This window comes from Mercenaria mercenaria, chromosome 9, assembly GCF_021730395.1.
Source record: "Mercenaria mercenaria strain notata chromosome 9, MADL_Memer_1, whole genome shotgun sequence".
Taxonomy (NCBI): Eukaryota; Metazoa; Mollusca; class Bivalvia; order Venerida; family Veneridae; genus Mercenaria; species Mercenaria mercenaria.
This window is the reverse complement of record NC_069369.1, coordinates 71,382,247-71,398,644: the sequence shown is the minus strand read 5'-3', so window position 1 is coordinate 71,398,644 and position 16,398 is coordinate 71,382,247. Positions and strand designations below refer to the sequence as shown.

At 36.0% G+C, this 16,398-nt stretch overlaps 2 protein-coding genes across 4 annotated transcripts in view; one reads left to right on the top strand and one right to left on the bottom strand.

Moving 5' to 3' along the window:
- Nucleotides 1-2,324, bottom strand: part of LOC123547420 (protein SERAC1-like) — a 59,016-nt gene extending 56,692 nt beyond the window's left edge. For all 3 annotated transcript variants that reach the window (XM_045334507.2, XM_053551670.1, XM_045334506.2), the window contains exon 1: nucleotides 2,166-2,324. The gene's annotated coding sequence lies outside the window, so the exon portion shown is untranslated. The remainder of the gene's footprint in view (nucleotides 1-2,165) is intronic.
- Nucleotides 2,325-12,498: 10,174 nt separating this feature from the next.
- LOC123548108 (carboxypeptidase inhibitor SmCI-like) lies at nucleotides 12,499-15,945 on the top strand. Its single transcript, XM_045335342.2, has 3 exons — nucleotides 12,499-13,200; nucleotides 13,422-13,553; nucleotides 14,645-15,945. Exons 2-3 carry the CDS (start codon nucleotides 13,427-13,429, stop codon nucleotides 15,394-15,396), a joined length of 879 nt encoding a protein of 292 aa, XP_045191277.2. The 5' UTR covers nucleotides 12,499-13,200; nucleotides 13,422-13,426; the 3' UTR covers nucleotides 15,397-15,945.
- Nucleotides 15,946-16,398: the final 453 nt, after the last annotated feature.

The window sequence follows — 16,398 nt, the reverse complement described above, 5'->3', positions numbered from 1 at the left end:
TATAGTAAAACGTTCGTGAAGCAATTGATATTTTACGAGAATATAAAATAAGCATATTTTAATCGATATGACACATTTAACAGTAGGCGTGGCGTTGTATCTATAATAACTGTGAACGTCAACATCGGAGAATTTATTAAGGCTAGTTTTTAAATCGATATTTTATAAAGTTTTAAAATGTTTTTAAAGTATTGAATTAATACAGAGCTACGCCGCAAGCGGCGCCCACAGCGTGCATTACTGATAGATGTATGAACAAGAAAACAACAAGAGATCTAACGTGTATACTATCAGTTTGAAAATTGTGGTACTTTGGGAATCGGGGTTTTTTCGGATTTTTTCAATGGCACTATGGCACATATAATTTAATCAGTGAAGGACGTCATAGACCATTCAGTTTTACGGTGACAAACGCTCGCTTACTGCTTTTGTATGAATAAAAATGTAAATGCGCATTTCTACATAAAAAATTAGTCAAATACATTCTACAAAAGAAAGAATAAAAGACAATATTTTCATGTTGAACACTTCTTGTCATAACTGCATTACCGACTTTATTAATATACTTCTTTTTGTCATAATGACGTCATAACTCCACATGGTGTATGTGTTAACAGTTCGCGTTTGAAACCAGAGCGTGATTCGACCTACCTGGAAACCAGATTTTTTTTATTCCTTTTTTATCTTTCAATTTTTTTTTGTATTATTAGAGTTTGAAATATTGTATAACTAAAGTCATTGTGAAATTCAACAAGTGTTTACTTTTGATGTCAGGTTCCAATGTAGTGCCTGTGCAGTAGTCAGTAGACATAACTTTTAAAAAAAAAGCTTTAGGATCAAAATATACAGGCATTGAAATGTGAAAAGCAAATAATACTCTTTTCCCCGTTCGCATATATTTCATCCGTTAGCTTTAAAATCACTGACCAGAGTTGATAAAAAAAAAACTAAAATTATTGGCGATCAATCGAGAATTTCGGCAAACACTGTTTTTCTCTAGGTAAAATTCTGATCATTAATTTTTAAAAATTGCTAGTCTTTTGGGTTTAAAACAAGCTTTGTATAGTCATGTAAATGATTGTAATTTTCCCATACCAGGCGTCTATTATAGCAGTGTTTTTGACTGAAAGCTGGACACAATCATACTTCCTTTCAGAAAGAACCAAAATTTGACAATAATGGCAATAAAGGAGTTATTATTGGTGACTGGTTTCCAGTATGATAATAATTTATGTAAATTGTTGATGCAGTACGTTTTAAAACAGAAATTATTCAAATACGTTTCTTTTTCTTTTGGTGCAGATGTTAATCTATATCGAACTTTCTTTTAATTATATACAGAATATCTTTCGAGTATTTCACATGTGAAGAATTAAATTTGATGCAGTCTTAAACATACATTCAGAAATCATGAATTATCATTAATCAATACTTATAATTTTAATAGATCTAATTTAAATAGAACATAAACTTCCTAAACGAATCCATAATTCCAGACAATTCCAACACCACTCCGTTAATTTTTAAGGGGTACTTGTGATTTTTCAAGGGAGCTCTGCCTTAAGGTAGCACCTAATTTCATATTAAAATAAAGCTTAAGAGTATAGATGTAGTTCATGGTCAGTGGCAGTTTTTCTCAGGCGCTTCAGGAGTGTTAGTAAGGTAGTCGCGGCTCTTACCCTGGATGACAAAATTTAATAAATTTAAATACTTTTATAACCTATTTATTATTTCGGAAATTATGACACAGTTTAGGGGAGTATAACATTTAAAAACAATATAATAACAATAAATACTCCAGCCAAGACCCAGACATGTTCAAAAATAACACCCGGGCCTTGAATTAAGGTCCCTTTTTAACTATATCATATGAATCTAATTCTTTGGAATCGATCCAGGCGCCGACCTGTATCTGGCAACGGGTCTCAAAATTCAAATCTCGCTGGGCCTACGATTGATTAGTTAGACTGGAAACAGTCATAACTACGCAGCGCAGCGTAAACAAATAAGAATGAATAAAACAAAACAAATCATAAGTCATCCCGATAAGCCACATGAACAAGGCTATACAGGTTATTATTTAGGAAATTCAAAGCATCCGGAAATTGTCCTGACCGAATACACTACTATATTGAAAATTCTTTGTCCTCGTTTTTCACACTTACAGGGTATACATCATAATTTGCATTGCCTTCGTAATTTATAATGTAAAGCACTGAGAATCATATATTTCAAAATATTCAAAACAGTGCTCTTTAAATCCCCAAAAAATCGTTTGGAATTTGATCATTTTGCAAACTATAGACGCTTGCTTAATTGTTTTTAAAATGAACCTAAAGAATAGTAACTAATTGTAAAAGAATGCTAGGAGTTTGTTCTATTACTGACACGGGTTCATCGGTATTGTGAGAAATTTTCCAGTTTAAGTTAGGTTTGTGCAATATAATTCGATCAAAAATATAACCATGTTATATAGAAATTTTACCCCATCCCCAAAGAAGAATATGAAATAACTAAGGTATCAAGATTTTTTGGCAAAGCATTTGATATTATGTCAGAATTATATATTGAAAATAGGACAAGAGCTCTTAAACAGAAATGACAGTCACTGAACTCATTTTGAAATTGAAGGAGGGTTGGTTTTGGTTTTAGTATCGTCAATCTGACACAATATTATAGGCCATATTGCAACTTTCAAGATTTTCATTGTGGGGGAGGACTCTAGGTGCATTAGTTTTGGCACGGGCAGATACCTGGGTATATGACTTCCTTCGTGTCAACTGGATGGCTTCCTCACATGAAAAAGCGAGGTTTCAAACAGCGGTGAGGGGCAGATGTTCAAAAGTCAGAAGAATTGGACTTATTTGCCAATGTTTTAACATGCTGTCCAAATTGTTCAGGGTTAACTGAACTACTACGCTACAGACATAATTGGCTGTAAAACTAGGCATATTGGTCCTACTTATTTGCAGATGGGTATTCGTAAAACCATATCGTAGTATTGTGTTAAACAACAACAAAAAGATTTTGAAGTTTAATTACTCAGTAACCGCAATAATTATTGTTAACAATGAACAACAGATCTAAAATCTTTTTAGTCGTAACTATTCTATTTGCAAAATACAACTAGCTTTTAATTATGCTGAGTTAGATTTTCCATGTTTTGTTATCAGTTGGCATTAAGTTTGACATTATACTAAGCATTATAACAATACCTAATAACATTGTCTTTGCAACTAAATATTCTCAGTAATAACTGTATTCTTTCACAAAACAACAGTTTTTATATCATGTTCAATTTCTGCATGCAACTGTACTTCTCAGTCATACCAGTTCTCTTTTACAAAACACAACTAATGTTATATTCATGTCTCTTTTTAGCTATTAGTATAGGTGGATTGTACGGCATCCATCGTTCGTCTTCCCGCGTCAATATTGTACTTCTCCTCTGAAACTACTGGTTACATTTATACCAAAACTTGGTCAGTAGAATTTTGGGATAGATCTCTATCAAGTTTGATGAAATGGTTAATCTTGGCCCCTTTAAGGGTCGCCAGAGCAGAAAAAAAGGAAACACATCTAAAGAACTTCTCATGAACCGCTTGATGGATCTTCATCAAACATAATCTGTAGCATCATTATAACATCATTTCCCAAATTTGTTCAAATGGGGAGGACTGGCCCCTTTGAGGGGTTATCAGAGCTAAAATTTGAAATGCCTTTAAATGATCTCTTCTTCAAATTTGATTTGAAGCATCAATACAAGAATCTTCACCAAAATTGTTCTGTTTGGGGCACTTGGTCCCTTTCAGGGGCTGTTAGAGTTCAAAATAGAAATACCTTTAAACGACTTCTCATGAACCACTTGATGGATATTCACCAAACTTGGTCTAGAGATCAGTATAAGTACTTTCTTGTTATGAACCGCTTGACGGATCTTCATCAGAGATGGCCAGTGGCATCATTAGAGGGCTCTCTCCCAATTTTATTCAAACGGAGGCTGTTTGCTCATTCTAGGGCTAAAATTAAAACTACTTTTAATGACTATTTCTAATGAACCACTCAATGGATTGTGATCATTCTCGGTCCGTAGCGTCGTTATAAGATCCCCTCCAATTGCGCTTGGCCCTCTAAGGGGCCACTTTACCTAAAGCTACAAATGCCTTTAAACGACTACTTCTAAACCACTTGATGGATCTTCATCAAACTTTTATTAGGTCCTTTAACAAATTTATTCTATTAGTGTGGCCTCTTTTAGGGCTGCTAGAGTTGAAAATAGAGATATATTTTACTAAATTCCTCTCTAACTCCTGAATGGGTCTTCATAAAACCTTTTCTGGAGCATCCTTATAAGGTCCTTTACCATGTTATGTCTTATATTCAAATAGGGAAACTTTGGCCCTTTTAGGAGCCACTAGAGTTGAAAAAGAAATAACTTTAAATGATTTCTTCCGATGGTTATGTGTTTTGGTGCGTGACAGCAAAATGATAATAAAAAAATAATGACCAGCTTAAAAGATTTTCACCAAACCTAGTTAAAAGCAAAGTCAGATGGTTAAGGTTTTCTTCAGTTGAAGGTTTTAGGCCCATTTAGGCCTCTTGTTAGCTTTTCACATAATTCTGACAATTAAATCAAAACTCAAAGATATTACATCGCAAATAATATGTCCCGTCATACCTTTCATACTAGTCTTATTGCATATATTCAATTTAGTTTCTGCATGTCGTACTCAAATCTGGTGGCATACATTTCAACTTAATACTGAGTATCATAACAAGAATTCATAGCATTAATTTTGCAACTAAGCATTTGCAGTCACATATTCGATACAGTTACATCATGTGATACTTTAATAGTTTTGTGGCATTGATTTTGATTCACACCAACCATTTGTAATAGGTATTGACTACTTAAAATTCTAAGAAACATCTATTCTCTCTCACAAACACAATCGTTATTTATATTCCTAACAGTTTCTTCATGTACGTACTTTCATTTAATGACTTGAATTTCAGCATTGCATTCCCTGTTTGATATTTGTCTTTGTTTTTTAAGTATTTAATTTTATCTGGTGACAAGGGTTGCAAGTTTAACGATAGGATTTTTGCGTCTGGAAGAAGGGATATTGTACTGCCAGTTCTTGTTGTCCTACAAATGCAGCATTCAGCAAAATTTGTATAGCTAAAAAAAGTGACCAACAACAAAATTAGTTGGCGCCTTATTGTAACTTTGTAAAGTAAAATTTGTTCTGTTTTGGTTTTATTGGCACCAATACTGACATGTATATTCCAAACATCTTTAGACACTGGATCGGTACCTGCTGATTGGAAAGAAGCCCCGATTACTCCCATCTACAAGAAAGGCCCCCGGAACATCGCCTCTAACTATAGACCAGTTTCCCTCACTTCTGTTGTGTTCAGTGTTGTCAGCAAACTTTTAGAACACATCACCTTCAGCTCCACCATTAAACATCTAACCTCAGACAACATACTTACTCCAAGCCAGCACGGATTCGCTCAAAACGATCTCGCGAGACTCAGCTCATCTCTACCATCCAGGGTATAGCCAAGAACCTCAAATCCGGAGAAGATCAGGTGGACGTCATACTTTTGGACGTTGCAAAAGCTTTTGACAAGGTCCCGTTTCAACGTCTCTTACTGAAGCTAAATTTCTACGGCATCCGTAATAACACGCTTCAGTGGATATCGTCTTTCCTAAACAACAGAACACAGCAAGTCCTTGTAGAGGGGAGTTCTTCAGAGAAACTTGAAGTTCTTTCAGGAGTACCTCAGGGAACAGTGTTGGGACCCCTCTTATTCCTGGTATACATCAACGGTCTGTTTGTCAGTCGTCTCAAGCCAGCCTGTTTGCTGATGATACGCTTCTATATAAACACATCCGCAACGATGAAGAATCCACCAAGGTCCAAGAAGACCTTACAGCTCTGGAGGCCTGGGAATCAAAGTGGCAGATGAGCTTCGACCAAGATAAATGTACCGTGCTGAGGATTACAACAAACATACGTCACTGTCGGGAGACCAGCTACTATCTCCAAGTTAACGAGGATTACGCCCTCAGCGACAACCTTCAATGGGAGAAGCAGCCAAGGCATCACGTACACTTGGATTTCTCCGCCGCAACCTGAGAGATTGCAGCAAAGCGGCCCGCGACACCACCTACAAATCAAAGGTTGCGACCTACAATGGAATATGCTGCAGCTTCCTGGGTCCCTTACAAAGCTGAAGATGTTAACCGTCTTGACAAATTCCAGCGTCGTACCACCAGGTACGGATGTAACAACTACACTGACAGGACTCCGGGATGCGTCACAGCAATGCTTAATGGACTCAGCTGGGAACCTCTTCAAGAGCGCAGAAGAATCTTATGATTGACCATGCTCTTTATGATCTCCCACAACTTAGTGGACATTCCAGAGGCAGCACAGATTGTCGTAGGCAGCGACAGCAGAACCAGGGGTTCCAGGAGGCTATTTTTCCCATACACGAACGTCACTGTGTATAAGCAGTCCTTCTTTCTGAGGACGATACAGGACTGGAACTGCTTGCCAACCACGGTCACTGACATCACAGACATCGAGGCCTTCATGGCTGCTCTCCATGCCTCGATAGCAGCCCCGCCTAGATCTGTACTGGGTGTAGACAGCTCATGTGTGTACCATAGTTTTAACTGTATATAGTCAACTTTTAACTGTACAGCCTTTAGAGATGTGACTGTCTTGCCCCAACCCAACCGTGGACAAAGTACATTCCAGTTATTGGAGTCCTGTCCTGTACACGGAAGAAGAAGAAGAATCAAGTACTGATATTGTCAACTGTGTGTGTATATATATAGGTGCATATTAAACCTTTGACGTACACAAAAATATGATAAAATGTATGAAATTGATTTTTGTCTGTATTTAACGGAGACATATTTAAAATATCAACGTGTGTAAAAGTTATTTTATTTACAGAATTATTACATAAAGCTTATAAAAAGAACTGTTAAAAAGTGCTCTTGAAAGCTTTCAGAAGAGATCGAGTTTTTGTTAAATGTATGTCAATGGTTGGTTACACTTACACAACGGATTCATCTGTATGGCGCTTATGACAGAATAATAACAAAATATGTAAATATAATCATTAGACAGAATATGTTTTACATGTTTTACTAATGGATCGACGTTGGATCAAAATGTTGGGTCAACGATGTTTTCTCTGTGTCAGTCTTTTCCTGAAAATCAATAATGGGCCAGTGCAGCTATATCTCTGACTAAAATGTAAAGTTTGTTCAATGTTGGCAGAACAGCTGTATGCACTATACTTATTAATCACTGTTGGGCCAAACAATGGCCCTCTGACGGTTTCCGTTGTTGGCCCAAAGATTTCATGTTTACAGGGTTAAATAGCTGGTGGATCACCAAACGATCTCTCTCTTTTTCTGTAACAATATCGATCGTGTTACGGGGTTCGAACTTTGGAACACCCGATTTCGAGAAACATAAACGAGTAACTTTATCCATTTCACGGGTGGTAAACGCGCAATCCAATTCCCGCTGGGAATACGCTTGAAATGGGTTGCGCAACGTCCGGTGCTGGTGTTGAGCGTAAAAAAAGACGAAATTGAGGTATGTGAAGTTATGATTTTGCTTAGTATGAGACAAGAATAAAATTTCTCGAAAAAAGCAAAATGCTATTCGACACAAATATGATAATACATCATATGTGTAAATATCTGGTTTGTAATTTATGATTCGGCACTAATATCACAAAAATCAGGCGACACGAAGCTTGTAAGAAGTATGAAATCAACAAAATGGAAGTTTCTGACTCATATGCTAATCTGAGGACATCTAATGCTTTTTATAAACTCAATGTTATAAAGTAACGAATATCAAATCATTTGCTTCTAATCCTGCTTATGGGGACATAATTGACAAAAAATCATCGAGAATGGGGTTGCGCACCGGGAATGGAGTTGCTCGTATACATCATAATGTAAATAATGTATAAGCGCAACTCCATTCCCGGGGCGCATCCCCATTCCCGATTATTTTTTGCCAATCTTTTTCCCAAAAGCAACATTTCATTCAAGTGTATGTAATATTCATGACTGTTTTACACATGTTTGATCACTAGAAACCTCACATTTCCAGAAATATGGCACAAGAGTTAGAAAATTTGCATTTTTCATGATTCCATGCTTTTTTGACAGTTCTAGCCAGCAGAGTTTTCGTGATAACAGAGCTGATTCTTAAATTAATAAGTTGGTATTTCACATATATGATCTTTATTCATTTTTGTGTCGAATAGCATTTTGCTTTTTTTCGAAAACACGCGTAAATGTGTCATTATTTACAAAAACAAAAACCCACCTACCTCGATTTTGTATATATTGATGCGCAACACCAGCACCGGAAGTCGCGCAACCCATTTTCAGCGTATTCCCAGTGGGAATTGGATTGCGCGTTTATCACCCGTGCATTTGGCCGGTGTAGCACTAGCGCAGATTATCTCTATAGGCCTAAAGTAAAAGATGATTCGAAAGAGATAGTCCTCAATATAATAGTTGCCATACATTTGAACCTGTCTTACTGGTCACCTGTTTTAAACAACTACTTGCCTCGAAAGTAGTAAACAACTACTTGCCTCGAAAGTAGTCAGTCAGCTAACTTCCCCAGTTGTCACTTTGTTCCAATGTTAACTTGCCTTAGTAAGCCACCTGTCTCAAACAGGCAGATTGTATACATCCCTTGACCGGCTTCCTAACGCAGGTTTAACTGTCTATGTACTGTAACAAAAAGAAATGGTACACAATTTGATAAAATATCGTTTCTAGAAACACAGGGTGGCTAAATACGTTCTGTTTGAAAGGCAAAGCATAATTATTACAGAGATTATGTCCCTGTAATATTAAAATAAAGCCACAGCGAAGGCCGTTTTCTAGTTTTGACTTATAAATCCGAAATTGTGGAAAATGCAAATGAAATCTTGAAAAAAAAGTATTATTCTACAATCCAACATAACTCGGACTGAAAAATTAGCGAAGTACATGTACTGGTATACATACTATCGACTGTCTGCTTCACAAAACTTTTGCGGACGTATTCGTACGTAAATCGCACGCAGAAATTAAGAAGTTCGTACGTCTGTTTCACAAAACTGTAGTACGGAATCAGTGCGAATGTTGGTTAAATTATTTCCTACGAGTTTTTTTTTTTAATAAAAAAATGGTGATCAGGCTTATTTCTTTTCTTGTGATAAATAATTTCCTGTGTACACGATGAAATCTGTAACCAAGACCAAAGTAAGTATGAACACCAGACATACTCGACAACTGATGAAGGAAAAATGGAAGAAACTGAAAGTTCGACAACCTTTCATGATGGCTTTTAGAGTAATATTATAGATGTGATCAAAGTTTTTATTTAAGAGTAAAGGACCATTCTCCTTAATTTCAGACAAAAAAATTAACAAGAGAAGTAAAAATAAGCTATATTCAACATTTAAAGAAAAAAACCCAAACAATTTCACAATGTTGAATATTAAGCACGAATGCCGTGCGCAACAGTAAATATATGTATCAAGGAATAAATATTATGTATAAATTAAGTAGTTCCATTATAATACGATATTAACAAGTAACACTGTTTTCTTCAGTGTGTTTCGAAGAAGCATTTGAGAACACGGCATCATGCACATTCTTTGAAATAATGCGCACATTACGTTATTGTAAAAATAGTTAAAATCAAGTGCTAATTTTTCAAATAAGCCCATTAAACTAATTCTTGTTCAGCAGACACAACTCTTTCAAATTACTTAATTTCAAAATTTCCGGAAACTTAGCTTCTCGATCGGGAAGCGCATTATTATGATTATATAGATTTTTAATAAATTATCTGTCTTCAATAGAGTACGTAAGCTGCACAAATAATACAAATAAAAGACTTTTTAACTGCTTGATGATTTCTAAAACAAAATAATATTTCCAGATGCTTTAACACTTACTTCTGACAAATACACAGTTTATATTCGTACACATGCAGTTCTTGTTCTAAATTTCGTGTTGTTTAAGATTGCAATAGTGTACATCATCAAAAGCTTCATATGAATCTCAACAAAAATTTAAAAAAAGAGAATTGTCTTAGTGGAAAAGGGGTTACAAACGTTACTGAAGTTAAATACCTGTGTTTTCCAATTGGGAAGTAAAGGATGTTAGACTAATACTGTCTAAATATAACAACAACAAACAAAAAAGACATACAAACCTTGACAATTTTAGCATGTAACCTTTCGTAAATTGTTATATGCCACCTTATTCACACGGAATGTGTGATACATATTGTAAAAGCTTTCATTATAACTATGTTAAAAGTTCGACAGATGATTTAAATTTTGTCCACTTTTTTTTTCTATAAAATATGTTTGGTTTAACGTCACACGGACACAATTATAGATCGTATGGCGACTTTTCAGCTTTTGATGCATTATTTCATCACAGCCGGTGAAGTATTTCGACCCCCATAGAATAATGACCCCCCGGTCATTATTCTATAGAAAAAGTGACCCCCGGTCATAGTATTATGACCTCCAGATCAAAGTACTATGACTCCCCCACGTGAAGTAAACTGAACCTCACGAAGAATATTGACTCCCATAAAAAACGACCCCCGGTCATTTGGTCAAATTTAGTGATAACTCATGTATCTAAGGCCTAATTGCTGCATTTTATGGCCCCCACTCGTGGGAGGGGGACATATAGATTTGCCCTTGTCCGTCCGTCCGTCCTTCCGTTTGACCATTAACCCCAGATACCATCACTTGACACAGAAATCAGAGCATTTCGCAGCGGGAAAAGGGATTCTATTTCTAGACGCTGTATCTTGGCGTATACATTTTTTTCAGGAAAATAACAATTCGCAATACGTTCACAAAACACACCAGTGTCAATAATCCCTGCAAACTTCGGTATGAAGTAATTTTTCGGAAGAAAACAGCACAAGAAACTGTTAGCATAGAACTTAGTATTAATTGAAGTTGCAATACTTAGCAGTGGCAGTAAAGTACGGTAGCGGCAACAATAGAAAGTAGTAGTAGTAGTAGTAGTTGTAGTGGCAGTGGTAGTGGCAGTTGCAGTAGTAGCAGCAGCAGCAGAGGAATAAGTGACAGCAACAACAGCAGCAGGAGAAGAAGAGGTAGATGTACAAGACGTAGTAGTGGAAGCAGGTATAGTAGTATCAGTAGTAGCAGTTGTAGTAGTAGTAGTAGTAGAAGTAGTAGTAGATGTTTTTTGTTTTGTTTTGGGCCGTTTTTCAACAGTATTTCAGTCATGTAACGGCGGGCAGTTAACCTAACCAGTGTTCCTGGATTCTGTACCAGTACAAACCTGTACTCCGCAAGTAGTGCCAACTTCCCCACATGAACCAGAGGTGGAGGACTAATGATTTCAGACACAATGTCGTTTATCAAATAGTCACGGAGAACATACGCCCCGCCCGAGGATCGAACTCACGACCCCGCGATCCGTAGACCAACGCTCTTACCTACTGAGCTAAGCGGGCGGGCTAGTAGTAGTAGAAGAAGAAGAAGTACATGTAGTAATAGCAATAGAAGTTGCGGCACCAGTAGTAGTTGTACAATCAAAATGTTAACTATTGGCAATAGAGGGTTTTAGAGTTGTAGATCTAGTAAAATTGTACGTTAGGTTTGGTGGGGATCACTTTTTAATAGATATTATCGTCGAAAGTCTTTTTAGGAGCCGGAGTTTTACACGGAAAGAGTAACTTTTTTAAATAGAATAATGTCCGGGAATCGATATTGTATGAGAGTTCGAATGTAGTAATTTCGGCAGTGAGTATTTAACATGGAAGGAGTCACTTTTTCTATAGAATAATAACCGGGGTCGTTATTCTATGAGATTCGAAGAGAGTCATCTTTAGGGAATCAGTATTTTACTTGGAGGGGTCAGTTTTTCTATAGAATAATGACCGGGGGGTCGTTATTCTATAGAGTTTTCAAAGGGAGTCAGTTTTTTATAAGGGGAGTCAATATTTTACAGGAAAGGAGTCACATTTTCTGTAGAATAATGACCGGGGGGTCGTTATTCTATGGGGGTCGAAATACTTCATTACACCGGTACCTGGGTAAAACCACCGACCTTCCGTATCCAGCTGGCTTCCTCACACGACGAATTCTACGACCTAAACGAGATTTTGGCTATAAAGATAAAGGTAAATTTTATTTACCGTCGCTCTGCGAAACAATGAAACATAAGCGCTGTAGAGCTTTTGAGCGACCTTATTTAGGAACAGTTAAAACCAATTATACCCTACCACAGCAATTTGCTGGTATCCACTTAAAGCTGGGTCGACTGGGACAATCGTGATAAAGGACACACTGCAATGGGAGTAGCCAAGAATCGAACCCGGGGCTTTCACCGCCGTAGAAAAGCGTCTTAGCCCTCTCGACAAATGCGTCCACTAAAATAATATAAAAAATTCGGTATTTACCTCGCATCTTTCCAGCGGGCATACCAATATAAATATATGATAGACTGCACATAAGCGGTCGGAAGATTGGCAGACAAATCGATCCGTGCGATATATATTTTGTGATGTCATTGTTATGCATTCCGTCGCTACCTCGCCGATATGTGTTGGGTTGATTTCCTTATAGTAGTGGTCCAATACCGACCAGATATCAACATCATCAACATCAGCTGACTTGAAACCGATTGTCAGAACAATACCTAACCGATATACAAACGATATTAGTTAATTTGTATTGGCTACATGAAGCAAAATGTATGCACTGCACCAAACTAAAAATGAAAAATGTATTATTTTTGTAAACATGTTACACTCCCGAAAATAGATTTGCTTTCTGACTGGTCATCATAAAACCTTGTCCAACCTATAAGTTATGTTTTAATTGTTAAACAGTACCGTGATTGGCAATAGTTTTATGATGACAGCTGGACAGATTTACGATCGAAATAACGTTTTCTTTCTCCCATTGGCTAGGTTGGACACTGACCGGTGAAGGTGACGTAAACGTACACCATGCATGCTTTGCTGACGTATAGGGAAACGACTTACTGAATCGATTTAAGCAAGAGAAACTCAAGTTTTTTTGAGACTATTAAATTGCGAGGACAGCATTAGACATAAATGTGAGAACAACAATTAAATATACTATAAGGTATTTATTCTTTTATATAACTAAGCTTGCCTAGTTAAATTTTGTGTATAAATCCAATATTAACTGTGAGCTAGAACGTAAATATGTTTTTGTACTTAGTCTAGTAACTTTCATTTATTCTTTGCGTAAAATTAGGACGAAAAGATTTGCCTACAAAAAATGGAGGGGTAATAATTATGTATATTCGGATTTTTATTTTTGTGCTTTTTGTACACTTTCAGAAAAAATGAAGACATGGCTTTATATTCTTGCCTTGATTTATTATATACACATTGCATCGTGCAATATAACTTATAATACTGGTACAGAAAAGAAGGGGATAATGTCTGGTAAAAATCAAAGAGAAGCTCCAGGTAGGTCAACCTCCTTCTTTTGTCTTAATACGCTTTTCTGTAATGGTATATATACGATATGTGTAATTACTTTCAATTGTATATATTTTTTTTGCACGGTGTTTCCGTGTTTTATCAGTTGATCAGTTTTGATTGGTGCTCGAACCTGGTAGGACCGTTATAACCATTTTCATCTCGTTCCTTTCAAGTTCAACCATATCTGGGCGTATTATTTGAATATTTGCTAAATATTGCAAAAAGTTTCAGTTTTTGGCCAAAGCCTGGCTGGAGATCATTGAGGTTACATACGCAAACGGTCTAATGTACTCGTCCAGCGTAAACATACAATAACAAAAGTTGGACTGTACAACATTTTCTGAAAATATGTAACATTTTTTAAGTAAATACTAAGCATGTATAGAGAGATATGCTATTCATCAAGATAATTTACTTAATGAACAGTGAGAGAGATTAAAATTTACCCTTTCCAAGAATCCAAGAAAGAAAACGTCGTTTCATCAGTAAACTTCAAAAGATTCCATCCATTTGAACAATTTAGGGAACACTAAAGTACTCTGAAAAATTGAAATATAGTTGCGGCTACCAACAGTTTCGTTTGGTCTTATTCTTTTATCGAATGTTTTTCCGCCGAGTACAGAGGCGTAAAAAAGACTGTGGATTTTTACTTGGATCGAAAAAATGTATTCAGTTGACATTAGTTAACCATAGTCCACATTATTAGTCCAAAGTGAAAATGTCTCACAATTTATGTACTGACATATTGACAGGTTATTCCTCTTTAAAATCACCAACAGCAGTTTTATGCTTGGACAAATAATTAAAACGATGCGTGTATTTTTGATAGAAATAGTTTACAGGAAAGTAAACAGACCAATGTTTTTAGGTTTTGATTTGTTTACAGTTTTACATACAACATAATTACAAACCTTGTTTACATACAGCAGAATTACAAACCGTATTTACATAAAATAGAATTACAAATCCTCTTTTACATACAACATAATTACAAATCCTGTTTACATAAAATAGAATTACAAATCCGTTAAACTGTATAATTGACGGCAGTACACAATCTATTCTTACTTTTTCAGAATGCTCCCTACCGAAAGACAAAGGTGACTGTAGAGCCAACATTAAGAAATTCTATTTCGATGGAGCTATCGGAGCCTGTCGAGAATTCAATTATACTGGCTGCGGGGGAAACCTTAACAACTTCATCACTTTAGACACATGTAATAGCAGATGTATTTGCTCCAATCCTAGAGACAATGGTGTAGGACCTCAGAGAATGACGATGTATTTCTTTAACGCAGAGACAAAGAAATGTCAATCATTTAAATACAGAGGATCTGGAGGAAACGAAAACAAGTTTCTCTCAATTGAACAATGTCACAGTGTATGTGAACGTGTCGCAGTCAGACGTAGCTGTCAGGCACGACCAAACGTCGGAACGGATTGTAATAACAATTCCACTACAAAATTTTATTACGACAAGCATTGCGACTGTTGCAGACAGTTTAGATATCTTGGATGTGGAGGTAACGACAACATATTTTCATCACGGCAAAGGTGCCTGCGGAAATGTCAACTTGGAGAGTCTTCAAAACCGGCAGCGCCAGTGCAGTCGCAGAAACCGGCTCTGTGCTTCTTGCCGAACGTATTTGGAAACTGTAATCGATATCGTACTCGGTATTTCTATGATACTCGACTAAGTAGATGTGTACCATTCACATACTCTGGATGTGGCGGTAATGGAAATAACTTCCTTTCTCTTCTGATGTGTCAGAGGACATGTGAAAATGACTCTAAATTGTCTGGGCTTATCAACACACTTCAACACTGAGAAAATAAATATTTCCTAGCCGTTATGATGTGTCAGAAAATACCTATAATGAATGTATGAGTTTAAAACATTGAAGAAATTGAAAAATATATTCTGTGCCGCCAAGAAAACATGTAATATCGCCTCTATACACATATCTTCCATAGCCTACACATTACATGTAAATACAGTTAAGCACTGATGAAATTAAAATAAGTTGCATTCTCACATGATGTGTAAAAAAACAACACATGAAAACGGCTCTATACGTTTCGCTGTAGGACTTACTCAAGCTGATCAACACTGAAGATGTGAAATTCCGCGCTTGTTAAAACAGTTTAATACTCAGCCCGGACAGGATTTGGAGGAATACAAACATGATTTTCAATGAAATTGAATCACAGTATAGAGGAAGACATGTATTTATATAGATTTACTTTTCTATAAGGATGTGCTATTTCTATTTATTGAATAGGTTTGAAACAACCTACATGACATTTTATTTTTGTGTATGATCTTGATAGATAAATATTTTTTCATCAAATTTGTATTATTTCTTTATGCTTCATCCTTTATATAATAGCCTAGTCCAGATTTCAATAAATGTGAGAGGTACAGGCATTTTGTTAGTATTTGGTCCCATATACTTTTTTAGTATAATTTGGGTATGCTGAATTCAAAAATATATGTTGGCCATCTGACAAATGTTTTTTGTCGCTCAAAATGGCGGAAAACAAAATGGCCGCCAAATTAATATATTTCTAATATAAAAATGTAATAGTATTACAATTATCCAAAAATATGTGGGTTTTTTTTATCAAAGTTATGTGTAACATAGTAACTGATTAAATTAACAACACTTTTTTTTAAGATAAATAACTTTTAATCCAAATGTGTGCTCTGTTAGGAGAAAAAGGCAATTAAAAACCCACTCTAACTTGTATAATTTCGCCAAAAAAATGATTATCAAATAATTCACGTTGGTTATAATTGCAAAACTATTGCTGAATACAGTACACTAAT

What these genes read in the sequence shown, in the direction of transcription:
- LOC123548108 (XM_045335342.2), top strand. Translation starts at nt 13,427, where the DNA reads ATGAAGACATGGCTTTATATTCTTGCCTTGATTTATTATATACACATT. An exon ending in AAATCAAAGAGAAGCTCCAG is followed by an intron (nt 13,554 to 14,644) that starts GTAGGTCAACCT and finishes TTACTTTTTCAG; the next exon opens with AATGCTCCCTACCGAAAGAC.